The following is an 18,187-nucleotide window of genomic DNA, read 5'->3' on the forward strand; positions in this document are numbered from 1 at the left end:
AAAAATATTTGTTGCATTTATCTCCATTCACTGGCTTCTTGTTAAAGAGAGCATTGTTCTCATAACACACTACATTAAAACATAGGCAGTTATGTAGTAACTGATTTACATGTGTGAAATTGTAAACAAAATCCAGCCACAACTGATATAGTTAGACCTGTATTTCTTTATTATGACTGAAGTACAATCACTGTTTTCATATTAGTGAGGTTGTCCTAATTGACAATCCTAATGCTTTGCAGTTTAAAACAATACAGCCTGGGCTCAAGTGGGGTCCTTTGGAGGAAGAAAGAGGCGTGGGGATGCTGTACATCCCCATGGTCAGTTGTCAGTGCAAATGACTGCAGGGGTACTGCAGCCACCATAACTTTAAAACAGTGCTGTAAGTAATTGGGGCGGGGGGGTCTGTTGTAACTGAACAGTCATTAAGTGACCTGTCGTAAATAAAATGCCACAATATATCTTTCCTTTTTTGCAATAGTACAACTATTATAGTCAATTTTTAATTGACAAGTTAACCCTCGGCCACATGGAATTATGTTGTCTATTCTGTTAGCTAATATATAACCATTCCAGAGCCTGAGAGTTGATACCTTTCAATAAGCCAATTCAGTCATGTATGCATCCTTCCAAGTATACAGAATCATCTTTTTTGCACAGTCAACTTTGTTGTATGCAAAGTTTTTCCTAAACAGGCAAATTCCAAATTTGGGAAATCTAATTAAGGACACTTTAATATCCTTAAATCTTGACTTCATTGGTATCTACTGGTGATAATTGTGTCAGATTGGCAATATGACCCATACATGCTGCACCATCATATCTTTTCTAACCTACCCCTTTGCACACACTTGTGCTTGATTTCCTCCCAAAGACTTAGTTCACCATAGGAGAAATAAAGGTAAACATTTTTTCCCTGCCCAGTTGTGTTTTGACTCTAGGGTGTGGTGCTCATCTCCATTTCTTGGCCAAGGGAGCCAGCATTGTCCAAAGATATTTTCCATGGTCATGTGACCAGCATGGCTATATATCAAAGGCACAAGAATGCTGTTACTTTCCCACTAAAGTGGTACCTATTAATCTACTCACATTTGCATACTTTCAAATTGCTAGGTGGGCGGAAACTGGGGCAGGAACAGGAGCTCACTGCATTGCACAACGCTCAGGTCTCAAACTCAGCATCTTTAACCGCTTAGCCACTGTGGCCCTCATGGGAGAAATATCTAACAAAAAATGAGGCCAAGCCTCAAACCTTTGAATTAATTTTCCCTAAAATATATTACATCTTTATCATAGAAAAACCGATATCATTTTTGAATACCCACGGAAGAGTCCAAGGGCCGAACTATTCTGGCAAATCAGTACCTAGTTATGCACAACATTTGAAGGGACACTTTGCAAAGTGAATTGGTATGAAAAGCCCTCCAAAAGTTTGGTGAGATTGCTTCAAAGGTGTTCTTGATTGTTTTTGTATGTGAATCCATGCAGCCACTTCAGTTTACTGCCAATCTGGAAAACCAATCAAAGTAGCTTTGCTAACTCTTCCAAAGGTTGTGTCTGTGTCAGTACAATGAGGAATCAATGCTGTGCATAACTCTACTATTTTCTATATCCCTCAGGGCAGCTGTATTGTAAATAAAGGTACATTTATCCAAAGAGCCTAGGATACACTCTACATTCCATATATATCAATCAATCTCAAAGTGTTGGGGACTCCTGCTTTCACCTAAATGAGAAAAACAACTTATATGACTGTTAAATAAATGATAACACTTGGATACTGTCATTACATCAGAATAGGAAACATTTTGAAAAAAAAGAAAATGCTAAAAAGAAAAGTTAATTATATCACAAATACCTATTTCCCCTGCAGAGTTGGAATTCATGAAGAACAAAATATAGGAATCACACAGCTTGTATGTCCCAGCAAATAGAGGTATAAATAACAGCTTCCAAACACCTACAACAGAACAGATCCATTATTTTCCCTACAGACTAAAAGTAAACATTTTTACCACCACAGGAAAAGTATAAGTAATTGATCTCATAGTGTGCCAAGTTGTGATTTCTTTTAACTATATTTTGTTAAAGAAATGCTAAGCCATAAAATATGCTTTATATACTATAAATGGTTAGATTCCCACAACATACTAAACCAAAACTTATGGCTTACCTCAATATGTAAACCTACCCAGTGATATTTCTCACTGTACTGAACCGAAATGTGCTTTCATTATTTTAGCTTTGGAGAATCCATCATTATAACTTAAGTATCATATTCAAACCAGGCCATTACAGCTTGTCCAACAATTAAAAAAAATCTGGTTCAGTATTCTGCTTCACACAATATATTAATGGTTGTACAAATCATGACTGCAGAATTTGTCCAAGAGTTAAGATCAAACAAACAAACAAAAGTTTTGTGTGATGCGAACTGGATAATGCCCCAGATATTGCTGAATTCATATCTTGGCTTTGTTTATCTTGTATCGGTATTAATATACTGTATAGGATATAAGGAATTTTTATACGATTTTTGAATGCTGCTGGTAAATTATTTGTTTTCTCCTTATTCAACCTCTGTGTTATTTGTGTATTAATTTCCTTGAAGTCTGGGGAGTCATAAATTTTCAAATAAATGAAGCACATCCTCGTATAGAAAAAGAAGCCATTCAATCCTTATTCCTAAACAAACCTAGAGACATCAGTGGGGCTTAATGTCAAATAATTGAAGGTTTCACTACAGTAACAGTTGCGGGACGGTTCTCTGAGCAGCCTTTCCTAGCCACTTGGATGGGAGGTGCGTATTTGCGACCAATACTAGCACCCAAGGAACGAGAAACGAGACTCCAAAGGCTGTTAATGGACCCCATCCTTCCCTTAAAAACACGCTTCTTGCTATTCGAAAGGGTGATTTCTCCCCTCCTCCGTCACGGTTGCCTCCAAATACGTATGAGCAGCGGGGCGAGAGCTGAAAGAAATAATGGAAAGAATTACAAACCACGTGAGAGAGGCCGTGTATTCGCTGAAGCTGGGCGGGTACGGGCGCTGTTTCCAGCCTCCGCCGTTAGCGCACACGCCGCTTCAGCACGCATTTCAGCTCAGCCGGCAGCGACTTCGGCCGCTGCGCCGCGCCTCGCTGCCAGGGCTTCGTCCAGCCCACTCCCTTGACCCGAGAGAGAACCGCGGGTGTCGTCGCAGTCCGAGAGAGAAGCGGTTTCCCCCGCCTGGCTCCGTTTGGGAAGAGCAGCGCCGTTGCTATTGGCTTTGCGAGAGGCGCTGTCGCTAGGGCGGCAGCTTGGCGAGGTGGTTTCAAGCGGAGCCGGGGCTGCGCTCTCCCTGTAACCAAGGAACCGAGAGCCTGCATAGGCGACGCGCGGCTCTTCCCGCCGCGTCCTCCTCGCTGCACACCAGCCCGCGCTTTCCGCTTTCAACCTTCCCGGAGGAGGGAGAGACGGCGGGGTTTTCTTGCCCCATGGCTCGGGCTCGGCTCTAACAGGGGACTGGGCGTCCAGGTAGTTCAGGAGCGGTGCTGCTCGTCGGACCTCGGGCTTTTCCCTACCACAGTCCCCGCCTTGCCCTGCTGTTCCCAACCTGCTCTTTCTGCGGGAGGGCTGGGAAAAGGATAGCAGGAGTCGCCGGAGAAGCAGCACGCGAACACCTGCCTCGATCCTCGGCAAGCTGATGGCGTCTCGCCAGCAAAACAGAATTCAAGCCTACCTGGAAAGGAACAAGATCGGGCCCCTGTTCGAGGTAAGAGTCCCTCCAAGCCTCCAGCTTTCTGGGCTGGGACCGAGGCGGCAGCGCTCGGGTCTGCTTGGCGCGAGCGGCTGGCCGGGCAAGGTGCGCGCTGGGTCATATACCAAGTTACTTCGAGTTTGCTTGAATTAAAATTGCAATTGCTGTTGGAAGCAAGCGGTACGGGAGTGTTTACCTGTTGGAGAATGGTTCGAATCGTTGTCGGCTATTAGCGATCAGATAAATAAAATTTTCTCCCAGACGGCCGGACCTTCACTTGGTCTTGCAAAGGTGCACCCATTTCATTGCAACTGAGTCCCTTGACCATGGTGCTGGTCGTCCTTTTCTCCCGTGCCAACTGTGCGCCAGCATGCTTTACCTAAAGAATTGCCGGTGTATATGTGCGCACACGCCTCCTTTTTTCCCCCCTGTGACACACATTCTTTTTCTGCTTCTTCTTCTTTCTCTTTCCACTCGAATCCATTCGGGAGCACGAACTCATAGTCCTGCCCTGTTAAAAACAGTACAGAAGGGAGCTAGAAATATTTGTACCATCAAATTCAGTTTTCCTGTCATACGGAGTTCCTGTCATACGGAAGGCGGTGCAGCTTCTAATGTTCGCACTTTTATGACTCTCTCGGGTTGTCTCCAGACAAAGAAGATTCACTCGCAAGGAATCTAGGAATAGTACTTGTAAGCTTCCTTTGGCGGAGAGACACATAAGTCTTCCTTAACTTTTAGTATTATTGTTTATTTAAATGTCTTTTGTATATCTCTTTTATGCATGTTCTTTGTGACTTCAGTTTCCCGAGTTGCAGATGCCTTTTCCCCAGTGCATAGACATTAATAGCTCAGATTAGTCAAATTATTTGGGCAGTTTAGGTAGAAAATCTGTGAAGTGCAGTTCTATACAATTGATAATAATAAAGCACATTACTAACAATCTGCTCAGGCATTTTAGGAATGCCTGAAGCAGCAGTGGTAGGGATGATTCTCTAGCTTTATATTTTATTTTTTATGGTTTATTGATTTTTATAGTAATATTTTTGATTGTTGTGAGCTGTTCGCAGTCACTGAGAGTCAAGCAGAATACAAATTTAATAAATTATTATTATCGTTTATTCCACAGTCAGCCAGATAGTTAGAATGGATTTGGCATTTTTATCCACCTATCAAGCCCTTCCCAAGGATAGGGATAGACAGATGTTTTTTGGTGCTGTTAAGGGTATCTTTACAGCATATGTTGTTCCAAGTAAAGCTGTCTTTTGCAATTGACTGATGGTGATTTTATCAATTTTATTCAATCACGCTCCAGTTGTTTTGGGATTACACCCAAAGTACTCAACACAATTGGTATTATCTTTGGTTTCTTTTCCTGTAGTCTTTCTACTTCTGTTTGCAGGTCTATGTATTTTGTGATTTTTCTTCAGTTCTTTCACTTCTGCTGTCTCCAGGTACTGCCATGCCCACTATTCAGACTTTATTGTCTTTCTTGTTGACAGTTGTTAAGTCTGGGGTGTTACGTAACAGGTGCTTGTCTGTTTGAATATTAAAGTCCAAGAACACTTTAGCTCCTTCGTTTTCTATTACTTTGTCTATTTTGTGGTCTCACCAGTTCTTCCTTGCAGGTAAGCAGTATTTCTTGCAGTTCTTCCAATGCCCCATTGTTGCCACTTTGTCATGCCATTGCTTGTAGTCAATCTGTGTGAATCTTTTGTAGCAGCTAAGTAGATGCTGTTTCTTCAGCTACTTTGCAGAGGCAGCGTTTGTTGTTACTGTCATCTCAACACTGGCTTTGTATGCATTTGTTCCTAAGGCTTGGTTTTGTGCGACCAGAATTGGTCCCTCTGTCTCTTTCTTCAACGTTCCTGCTTTTAGCCATTGCCAGGTCTTCTGGTCTTTTGCTTTGCCTGCTTTTTTTTTAAAGCATTTGCCATGTAATACTTTGCCTTGCTTTGTCTCATTTCTGTTCTTTGTTTGTCTTTCTTGTAGGCAAGTTTGGTCTCATCCGTATTCTGTTAACGTTCTTGGTGTACTAATTTCATTGCATCTTTTTCACTGTCCTTCAGATATTCTTCCAATGCCCTTGTTTCTTCTTCAGCTATCTGGTGTACTTGTAACATTTCATGACCACCTATGTTCCTTGGTAAGTATTATTATATAGAAAACAATGTGAAGTCATAGCTGCCAGTTCTTTAGCTGGTGTTAGTCTCCATTCGCATTGATTTTTTCCAAGAATCTAGGATATTGCAATATATCAACTACTATATGTACAAATCCAAGCAATGTGGCCTTCTGTAATTGACAGATGGAAATTTTGTCAATGTGCAGATGTTATAAGTGTTGCCAAAGGCTTTTTGGCATGGCACCCAGTGTGCCATTAACCACTGGGATCACCATGACTGGTTTATGTAATAATCTTTTCACTTTTAGTTTTCAGATCTTGATACGTTGCGATTATTTATTTATTTATTTATTTAATGCCCATCTTACCACAGGGTAACTTTGTGATCTTCTCCAATTCTTTGACTTCTATTTTGCTATCCCCTAGTGTTGCCACATGAAATATCAACACTTTCTTCTCTTCAACCAGTTTAATCTGATGTTTATCAATTTGTATCAAGAAATCCAGCAATATTTGAATCTGCTCATTTTCAACTACTTTTTCAACTATATATTCCCACCAGTTTCTCATTACTGGCACATTATAATTTTTACAAATGTTCCAGTGAATCATTTTGGTGACTTTTATGTTTATAGGCATTGGTTCAATCTACTTGCATGAGTTGAGTGTATGATCTACCATTTCTTCTGCCTCTTTATACAGTTTGCATTTTTAATCTTGTTGATTTTTTCTAGTTCTGGCTTTGGTTGTATTAGTTTGAATAGCTTGCTCCTGAGCAGCCAAATTCTTTGGCTTCTTTGTTAATGTTCCAGTTGTAAGCCATTGTCAGGTTTTATCTTTATCCACTTTCACCTTGATCTTTTGTAGAAATTGATCATGCAATCCTTGCCAACATTATCTTCCTGTTTTTACTATATTATATCAGTATTCATGTTTTAGTCCCTGTACATTAAGTTCCAGGTTTTAATTTGCATCAATGCTTGTTCTTGGCTGTCTTTTACATAATTACCTAATGCTTGCTTTTCTTCTTTGACAGTTTGTTTGACTTGAAGTAAATCTCTGCTTCCATTTCTGTGAGGCAGGTATAATCTATATATCACTACAAGGATGTAATACCTGGTAAATAGTCATCCATTTTCTTGTTTTTCAGTCATTATTATGCCCTTCCACCCATTAACCTGTGCATTCCTTCTTTATGTATGATTTGACTTTCTCTGTACTTTCCCCCCAACTTTTATTCTCCCATTGACTCATACCCCCTTCACAGTGTACACAATATACCCTTTGTTTGCTTTGAAGTTCTTTTTATCCACCTCCTTTGCCTAAAGATACCATCCTGGACATACTTGTCTGTTGCTTCATCTGTTTGACATTTGAAAAAATACAGTTGAGCTGTCACTTGTGAATGTATTTATGCATATTTATGTCTGCTGCCATCAAAATTCTCATTTGATTATTTTTTTTTCTGTTGGCCTGCTGCAAAGAACCACAAAAACCATCTGGAGTATATGTCAACTTCTGGCTGCAGATAACTCAAACCTTGTATGGGCCCATTGTCTATGTCAGTGGCTTTTAACCTGTGGTCCGCAGATCCCTGGGTGTGGGGGGCATGATGTTGTCACAGGAGGTCTGAAAAGGCTTGAAGAAATGTTATGATTTAAACCTTGAGTTAAGACTTGGGGGTCCAGAGCCAGGGTCCACAAAAGGTATTTAAAGGGGGTCCGTGGTGAAGAAAAGGTTGAGAACCACTGGTCTATATGGTTCTATGAGAAAATACTGAAAAGTAAGGATCCTATTAGTTGCCTTCTTGGGCAAGCAGGGGGATATAAAGGAGGAAGTAACAACATGTGTGTCACTATATCATCTCACGAATGAAATGATTTGTATCATTTACACAATAACATCATGGCACACACAATGTCATCATAGTTTCCATTGGACACTTTGCCCTGTCAAGCTACGGAAGATAAGTCGAAGGAGCCGTTGTTTCATTCTTTTGATAATTCGAATGGAAGGGAAGAATTGTGTTCCAGAGTTTAAAGGACTGACAATTGATGTGGGATGCATGTGTTGTCAGAATGAGGAAATATTCATTTCAAAGGATATTGCAAAAGTGAATTACTTCATTAGTTATTATTGGGATTCCTCTAGTACTGTGCTTATGCTTTTTCTCAATGGTACCACGATTTCCAAAGAATTGTCTCCCTTACTGGTATAGAGACATTCTAGAGAAGTAGCTGCTAAGTACAGTTTCATATATTAGGGGAAGGTAAATTGTGAACTTCCTATTTCCATTGTTTTTCTCTCAGTGAGAAAATTTTTTTCTTATGAGTGGTTTTTGAACCAATAAGCTTAATCAAGTGAAGACTTTGAAAGGTTTAGAAGTTGTTTAGAATAGGTGTAATTATTTAGATATTGTTGGAAAATATGTTTTTGTATTTAATTCTTGAGGCTTCAGAATCCCAACTTACTGCTGAGACTTTATACTGCTTATAGTCTTCATAAATATGCATTAAAATGACATTAGATATGCCATTCATTGACTATTCCTGGACAACATAATAATTAAGAGTGTCAGAGCAATCTGAAGCTTTTTGCTTTGTCCTGAATTGATAACCAACAACTAATACAGTAGAGCTTGGGGTGCAAAAGTCCTACCCTTAGGCCACTTATGACCCATGAGCACCATGTTTTGCATTCTACAGAGCGTTCCCCCCACCCCTGCACTAGGAAACTTTGCTTTTGAGGGAAGGAGGGGTTGAAAGTTTTTAAGAGGTAAAATGTGTTCCTTTATATAAATAATAAATAAATAATAAATATTTGAGCTGTAATGGTGCAGTGGTTAGAATACAGTATTGCAGGCTAACTCTGCCCACAGCCCAGGAATTCGATTCTCACTGGCTCAAGGTTGACTCAGCCTTCCAATTTTACGAGATTGGTAAAATGAGAAGCCAGATTGTTGGGGGCAATACACTAAGGTTGCAAACTGCTTAGAGAATGCTGTAAAGCACTGCGGAGATGTGTATAAGTCTAAGTGCTATTGCCATTAATTTTAATTATTTAAATTTTAAAGTTAAATTTAAGCAATTTAAATTTAAACAATTTAAATTTAAACCTTAAATTTAAAACTAATAAATGTGTCCATTCACACTTTTTAAAAAATCCTGATATCTCAAAAAGTCAAACTGGTATTTTCCAATTTTGTGGGTGTTTTGTGCCTTAAAACTATCTCAAACTGTTATTATTATCATCCTCATCATCTTGTCCATGAATATTTTCCTTTTCCATATAATCTAAAAGAGAAAAAACTGAAATTCCTTTCTTTATCAGTATCTCTGTTATTGCACACATGGTTGATGAAAGAAAAAAAAATGCTGATTTTTGGGAAGCAGCACTTTGTAACATCCAATCCCTGAATAAAATAAAAAAGAGAGATACAAAAATGTACAAAATGAGAGAAAATAGCCCCACTCACATATGAATGTGGCATTCAATATGCCATGTAAAGCTTATGTGGTCCTTAAACTGAGAAAAATTATGCAACTCTGGATTAGAAGGTAGATAACTATAGTGGTCATTAAGCAATCACCATAGTTGTTATGTGAAGCACATAGTTATAAAGTGAATAGCTGGCTGGGGAATTCAGGGAGTTGACGTCCAAACATTTTAAAGGTAAGGAAGTTTGAGGAACATTGCTCTACATGTTCCAGTCTGTTTGACCTATTCCAAAAAGGATTTAAGTAGCTGGTTTTTCCCCCCCCCCCCAGCTGCTTATTTTTGCTACAGCTGCTTATTTGGAAAAAAACCATCAAAGACTTTATACATTGGGAGAAAAGAATAATGTATGCATTCTTTTTAATGCTCTTTATATTTATTGCATTGAAGAAAACATATAGTTGAAATCTGATTTTTGTATAGCTGAAATCTGACTTTTTGTCTAGCTAGCACAAAAATGTGATAACAATTCTTCATAGTTTTTTATTGTGGCTCACAGATTACACAGAAATCTAACAATTCCACCCAGAAAATAACGAACCAAAAACGAACTCAAATATACCATGAAAGAGGAAAACTAAGACTACTAAGACTTATTTTGAAGGAAAGATGAGAATTTAGATCTATATATTATAGGGGCTTGGAATAATAATAAGTCTCTTTGAAAAATAAATAATAGAGCTAAATTGATGCTAAGAAAGTAATTGGGAGCTTTGAGGAATTGTCAATGACTAATATACATACTGGTTGTTAGGGGAGGAAACTTTGGGCTGAAAGAGTAGTGACTAAGGTTATATAGTGTTTCAGAAAAGTGAAAGCACCTATTGTAACATTGCACTTTCATGGGTATGAGTGCGATGGAAACTGGTTGCACTCTTTAAAGCAACTACATCTTTTCTGGCCATTGGCATCAGTTGCTGGAGACTCCTGAGAAGACACCTTGTAGAATCCAACTTGAAGTGTCCTAATGGTGCCTGGAGGATATACATGACTGTACAGGCAAAATATGTATGTCTTGATTGCTTTAGATGACAAGTCATGAATCTTATTCCCTTGTTCAAGACTTGATTAATGATGAAACTTGGGCAGACTGCCTGTTCATCAGTTTTAATGTTTATGTAGGTTTAATTAAGTTATATAACTGTTCAATGCTTTCTCTCAGAGCCATAATTCTTTCCTTGAGTGGTTCTTTTGCTGCAAGTGCATTTGGGATTATTACTCAAGGAATAAATACTAAAAATGACCACAAGAGTTTATTGTCCCTTACTTTAAGAGACTTATATAGACTTGAATAAATGATTTGAAAATTATTTTTTCTACTGTCTTTTGTTTGTCTGTTTAAATCAGTTGGGATTCTTTCTTCTACGTTCAAGTCAACCTGAGCCCTAGAAACTCACTGGACTTTGGACCAATTATTTCTTTTGACTCAGCATACCTCATGAATGATGATTGTGGGGAAAATTAGAGGAGTGCTATCTTTGCCTCCTGATCTCCTGGATGACACTATGATAGAGCTCTAACAAAGAAATATATTCCTATATATTTCCAATCTTGACCTGTTTCAGACAAATTATTTAGGTTTAGGTAATATACTTTGCCACAATAGGTTGTGGATGGCGATTGTAGTATTAAGAAGCAAAGAACATACAGAAGAGATGAAATATAGCATGTTTTATGAATGAGACAAAGACAGAAATAAAAATTCTTAGATGAGGAATATATTAAAGGAAAATAATACACAAGAAGAGTAACCTCAGGTCCCTTCTTCTACCTGGAAACCACTTTAAAATCACTATTTTGAAAAAAAACAGGTGCCCCTTAAAGCTGGGTAGTATGCAGCAGTTACCCAGGCTTTGATCTGCACTGAGGATCTGACTGAGAATGTTCTCACACTCTTCATTCACAATTCTAATTAGATATATTTTCTTCTTATACTTGTTCATTGACTGCAATAAACATTTTTAGAGCAAGCCAGTTCATCAATTCCCTCCCTTTCTCCTTTGTTCAGGTGGCTGGCCTTGACTATAGCACCTTAGACCTGAACATGGGCTGGGAAATATAAAGTAATTAGATGGCCAGCTAACATGAACAATGGAAAATATGGTGTTAGAAAAACAGAGACCCAAAGAAATAGAGAAAAATGTTGGTGTATATCTGTGAACATCCTCAGTGTGAGAAACATCTTTTATAATGAAGCTTCAGAATACAGTATTATTCATATTGCACTGTAGATGTTCTGTGTGACTCTGTGAAGGGACAGAGATATGAATACTAGAAGGTAATTGGCACATTGAAATGAAGCCTGGCATGAATCTGCTTATAAGTTTTTTTCTGTTGGAATGGAAAAATATTCTACATTAATGTACAATTGTCGTAATTTAGACTGGTGAATTATTAAAGGAGTGTAGCTTGTGTGCATATCATCCTTAAAGTGATAAGTCTAGCCTTATACAAAATGTAATAAGCCATTTTACTATTTGAAGGGGTCAACTATGCTGCCTTATTATGGCAGGTGTGTGTGTGTGTTTGTGTTGTGCATTCCTGGGAAGAATGAGTGACAATTGGCAGGCAAGAGTGATATAGAAAGCTATTGGAAAAACATGATCATGTAGGCCACGGGTGTCAAAATTTATCACATCTTTTTTCACATTGCCAGAGCTGGGTGGGCACGGCCTCTGCATGATGCAACCAGCCCGCGTGCTGGCAGTTTGACACCCCTGATGTAGGCAAAGATATTGTTTTATTCTGTGCAGGAAAAGGTAGTGGTAAACCACTCCTGAATTTTAGTAGGAAAACCTCACAGGTGGACAATATAAAGTGATTGATGATATAGTGCTGGATGATAGGTCAATCAGGTCAGATTGCACTCAACATTCTAATGAGGAATAGCTGAATATCTTTCAGAGTAATAATGGTGTGTTTTGATTAAAGCCTCCAGGATTTCTAGTTGCTGATGTTGCCATGCTAAAAAGAAAATATGAAACTAAAACAGAATTAATGGAAGAACATGGAACATAAGAAGGTTGAACAAGGGAAAATTAAGCATGTAAAATATGAAATAAATAGATAATAAATTAGAAATTAGTGAATTAAAGAAATTGGAATTGGATATTTTCAATCAGATGATCATTTTGTTTACTACCTAGAACACAAAAAAACAAGAAATAGCATTGCTTTCAAGAAGAATGCAACAAGGACAACATGTGAGTACAATGCAATGAATAATATCAATTAGATTTCATGGATAACCCTTTAATATCATGATTATCTTGGTTTATACTTCAACCACTGACACAAAAGAAGAGGTTGATCAGTTTTATAGTGAAGTTTAGTCTGAAATTCAAAGAACAACATTGTGTTGCTTGAAATGCCAGAGTTGGAAATAATGAGGAAAACTTAGTTGGATTATATGATCTAAGACAGGGGTCCCCAACCCCCGGTCCGTGGTCCAGCACTGGTCCATGGCATGCCAGCAACTGGGCTGTGCAAAGCCCCATCCATGGGATGCAGGCAGCATGTGAAACCATGTCCCCTCCTGTCCGTGGAAAAGTCTTTCTCCAAGGAACCAGTCCCTGGTACCCAAAAGGTTGGGGGCCAGGTCTAGGAAACAGATGTAATGCAGGACAAGGGCTTATCTATTTCTGCAATCCAATGATTGATTTATTATTAATATACGGTAGTCCTGCAAAACCAGAACAATGCTTATTAGGGAACATCACCAGATGGACTACACAGATATTAAATTAATTTAGTAATGGTATGAGGGGTGGAAGAATTCAGTGATACTTGCAAAAACATTTCCAGCTAAGCTACAAAACTCTTTTTAGCTCATTAGTCTCTGTACATTTTTTTTACTTTACCCACCATTTCAGAATCTCACTTTGGCTCAGGTACCAGTTGACAGGATCTACATCTGCATTCCCAATGTATCTGTAGATTGCATACCCTCACAATGAACTTGCTATAGACAACAACATTCTGGATTATAAGAATATAATTATGTCAATTAATACCAACCAAATAGTGGGATTCTGGATTCCAGATCTATATTCTAACAAGGTTATATTATCATGAGGTTACAGATAGGCAAAAGCTATATAGTGTTTGTTATGTGTAGCTACCAAATATATATGCTCAGTACCTGATTCCAGATAGGAAAGACTTTTTTCAAAAAGAGCTATGCAAATAAATGTAGACCAGAAGTTAGGAACTTGGTTACCTGAAATGTTTTACATTTTAGTTCTCACTGGTCTTTTTTTACCATGACTTAGTACAAAAAATTGTGGGGTTTGTGATTTAGCTATGGTAGCACAATGCTTAGAATGCAGTATTGCAGGCTACCTCTGCCCAAAGCTTGAAGTTCAATCCTGACTGGCTCAAAGTTGACTCAGCTTTCCATCCTTCTGAAGTCGGTAAAATGAGGACCCAGATTGTTGGGGGCCATATGCTGACTCTGTAAACTGCTTAGAAAGGGTTGTAAAACACTATGAAGTGGTATACGTTTAAGTGCTATTGCTAGTACTAGTCCTACTAAAGAAATCTAGATGCTACCAAGTTACTTATCCCAATATTGATAATCTGATCAAGATTGATCAGTTTTCTAATTCAGTGTGAAATAGCTCCTTACATAGAAATCATGAAAATTTATATATAAACTATACACATATTGTATATAAAAGTTTAGGCACCACTGTTGACATTAAATGTTTCAGTGGTACATTAGAACATTCAGTTTGACCAGGAATGTTTAAATTTTTCAATCCAAATGTAATTTGACAAACATTTAGGAGTAGAAGATAGAACATTGATAGATAAAATGTAGAACACTTTAGTCCTACAGCGTCTCTTTGTGTCCCTATCTATTACTTGCTGAATTGTTAAAGGATCTGTTTCATTTTTTTTAACCTTAGGAAAACGGAACTGAAGGACATGCTTAATGGGAAGAGAAGACTGCACTTTTTTTCATGAACTGATAATGGTTTTCTTATTGTAGAATTAATGAGGTTTTATTTCTATGTGAAATTCAATTCTGAACCATTTGCATTTTAATTTTCCTTTCATTTAGCACTTTGAAAGCATCTGAAATATTTTTAGAGCAAGACTGTGCCTGCAGGATGCTGAGGTAATGGTTTTTAGAAATACATTGAAGCCAGAATCTTCACATTTCTCCTTTATTCTAAAAATACCATTTTAGATGGTCACAAAAAAGCTACAACCAATTTACCTAGGACTGATATTGGTGGAGACATTTGTGGGATGTTTTAGGGGCTAAGAGAGAAAGAAACATTCTTAACATGTTTTAGATTGATTTTATTAGAGGTATGCAACTTTCTAAAATACCTTGTTTGCTCTCCCAGGCAATCACAAAATATAAAGTAGAAATAGAATGACTGTGCAAAGGTAGCACCAAACAGTAATAGGCGCCGTAGGCGAACTCCCCAAACAGTTAGATTACTACTTGAAAACTATCAGCACTGACAAAATCACCATCGGTCAATTGCAAAAACAGCTTTTCTTGGAACAGTTTATATTCTGCGACAATACCTTTAACACCATTGAAGAATAGCATCTGCCTATCCCAGGTCTTTGGGAAGGACTCAATAGGAAATCAAAAATACCAAATCCTGTCTAAACATTTGGCTGACTGTGTGACAAACCAATAATAATTTATTTACATAAATTGCTTGGCCACTCAGAACAAGCTTACTTCATGGACAGCCTGTCATGCATATTGGTTTACAAGGTCAGATATGAAATACTTCAGGCTAGCAAAACTTTCTGTAGTAATAGACATTTGTTTTCACTGCACAATTTCAGGAGCTGGATGTTCAAGATCTTGTTAAAAGGAAGTTGCCTGTAAATCTAATTATGGGGGAAATGTGATATTAGGAGGAAAAGAAATGGAAGAATATCTGCAAATCTGAAACAATTGAATCACTTTTCTTTTTAATTAAGTGGATGGATAGTGTAGATGAAATACCATGTTTCTCAGCTGGGTGTTTATTTCTAGGAAGCACTGCTGGTGTTATAATGGTATGCATATTATCACTGCCCTGGATATTGCTTGTATATTTATCTCAGTTCATCCAGCGCTAGTGTCCCTACTTTTTTCCCTATCTCATCCATCCATTCCTTTGGCATTTCTTGCTTCTCATGCATTGTCCGCTCAAAGCTGATGGTTAGTCTCAAGGCTAGATTCTGTATAAGTTGCTGAGTTCTCTTGGGGTTTTCTGGAAAGCAGAACTATTCCATCCTTTAAAAATATACCGTAACTGCCTTAAGCCAAAAAAGAAGAAAGATCGATGCTGTTCCCCGTTTTCATAAAGGACAGAAAGGCAGGTAGAAGAGTAATAATCATAATACAACATTATGTTTTATGGACAAAATATAATGATCTGCAGTGTTTGCCCAGTGTAGAGAAGGAAAATATGGTGGGTGGGTGTATGCACAAACATGGGTACCTATAGGCTCACTCCCATAGATATATGAACATTTGAACAAATAAGCAGCTACTGCACCATTCTTCTTCCAAGAATGAAAAAATTCATTGGCGCACCATGTGTTCACTAAAAATAATTGTGTAGGCATGGCTGCATTTCATTACTTGTAAAATAATAAAAACCATAAATAAATCAGAGTAAATTATGCTTTAAAAAGAGGAAAGGTAATATTTTAAATTAAATGTGCTTTATACAAGATTCTGTGTGTAGCAAACATTATAACTAACTGAACTAAGTCAGTCTGAAGGATTTAATAGTCCTGTGCTGGATTTTTTTTATGATTTACAGGTTGTTGGTGCTGAAAGATTATGAATGCAAAAGATTTGGAAATGCAAAAGAAATGGAAAAGATTACTAAAAGAGGGCAATAAATCACGTTAATTGAGAAACACATTTGCAAAAATCTTTTCAAAAGCATTCTTTTTTAAAAGCATGTAGATAGTGGTTTCAACAAGGTGAACTCCAGTGAACAAAATGCTGCAAGAAAGGAGAAGGTTAAGTAATAATCTGGAATAATTAACTTGCATGCAAAGAATTAAGTCATTTCTATGCTGGGAGTTGAAGTTGTCAGGTACTTATTAAAGAATAATTGATTTTTATAGAGTGATTTTGAAAAATATACAAATGAAGAAAAGTATATGATCATTTTAATAAAAATAATTTATACATAAACCAACCAAGTTGAATTATTAACTGGATTTACACCAAGTACTCACTTGTAGTGTACAATGTTTAATTCTAATTGAAGTGAACTTTAAGCCAGGGTTTATGACTTTCTACTCTATGAAACTTACTCAAGAAATCATATTTAAGCAATGTACTGAATCCAGCTAGCCCTTTCTGCCAATTAAATAACTTCTGGACTTTTCATAGGGTTAAAGAAGCATTCTTATTTTTTTTTGCTTTTATTTTAAATTGGAAAATAAATTACATGAATCAGAATTCTGCACTTCTGATTCAGTTTTTCTTTGGCAAGTTTGTGGTCTTTGAGATGGTTTCAGTAATACATAGTTTTGTCATAATCCTTCAAGCATTCAAATACTTTACTTTTTTTTGCAAAAAAACAACAAAACCCAACAACCCTAGGGGAGGGTTTGATTAATGAAAAGATTAATTATGTTTCAAACTTCCACTGAAACAAGATGAACTTCAGGGCATGTATTTGACACATCTTCACTTCATTTTTTTAAGGAACTGATGACCAAGCTAATAACAGAAACTCCTGACCATCCAATTCCATTTCTCATTGACCATCTTCAGGCCAAACAAGGGAGACAGGGTCACATTCAGAGAACGTTGTCTGGATCTGCTGCTCTCTGGGCAGAGAGTGAAGCTTCAGGTATGTAGAACAATAATTATTCTTTGAGGAATTCTAAGAGAACACAATTTTGTAATCACTGTTTATCAAAATTATTATATTTTTATTAGATCTTATTTATCTTCCCAGAGGTTGTATGCCTAGAAATCATATATTTTGTATATCCAAAGTACTTATGTCTGTCCACAATTAATTCATTAAATTATCTATCCCAAAGTTTACCTGGGTTTATCTAGTACTCTATTTCAGTCTAATATATTCACATTAATTTATCAGTTATTAAGGTGCAATGAAACCATACAATTTGGATGCCCCGCAGGAGTAGTTGTCATATATTAACTTAAAAAACCCCTTCTTTGGATATTCCTCCTAATGTCCAGATGTAAATATCCAGCTCGCACTGGCCATCTGATAATGGTGATGAACTAAAGACATAGATCAGTATTTTATTCTACGTACATGGGGATCTTTTTAACCTATGAACAGATATATAAATGCTAAGAGGTTTTTTGTAAAGAAAAATTTAAACAAGTAGCAATTCATATGGTTATTTGGTTACATGGTTATGTTAAAAACAGTCTCTTTACTATACTTGAATATATTTTTATGATATTGTATTTTGGATTATGAAAATATCAAAAAGTAATATGCAAATGCAGTAGTACTACATGGTATTTTTCATGAATACCTATGACAGGCATACAGAAATGAAAATGAAAAGAGGCTTCCAGTTTTGACATCACGGCAGAACGGATGCAGGAAGATGAGGTTCTGTCTTTCATGTTCGATTTTGCCCCACTGGGGGACCCTGGAAAGGGTAGAAAGTGACCCCGTAGAGGCGACAAGCAAGGAGGGGACCCTTGTTGATCGCAGGGGGGCAGCATCCCTCCTGTTTGATCTGAGGAAGCCCTCCAAAATGGCAGGGGAAAGACTTACTACATTCACATACCCAGTCAGAAGTTGCTGACAATGGAAGACAATAAGCACTAACAAGTAACCTTTCAGCAACATG

The 18,187-nt window shown here is 37.5% G+C and overlaps 1 protein-coding gene across 1 annotated transcript in view; it reads left to right on the forward strand.

The window, feature by feature from the left end:
- Window positions 1-3,624: 3,624 nt before the first annotated feature.
- LOC308666711 (uncharacterized protein C8orf34 homolog) overlaps window positions 3,625-18,187 on the forward strand; it is a gene marked incomplete at its 3' end in the record, with an annotated part of 130,949 nt that continues 116,386 nt past the window's right edge. Inside the window, exons 1-2 of the mRNA XM_081325606.1 lie at window positions 3,625-3,753; window positions 17,049-17,196. Coding sequence (XP_081181732.1) covers window positions 3,685-3,753; window positions 17,049-17,196 — 217 coding nt within the window. The 5' untranslated portion in view covers window positions 3,625-3,684. The remainder of the gene's footprint in view (window positions 3,754-17,048; window positions 17,197-18,187) is intronic.

This window comes from Vipera berus (genome assembly GCF_964194415.1).
Source record: "Vipera berus genome assembly, chromosome: 3".
Taxonomy (NCBI): Eukaryota; Metazoa; Chordata; class Lepidosauria; order Squamata; family Viperidae; genus Vipera; species Vipera berus.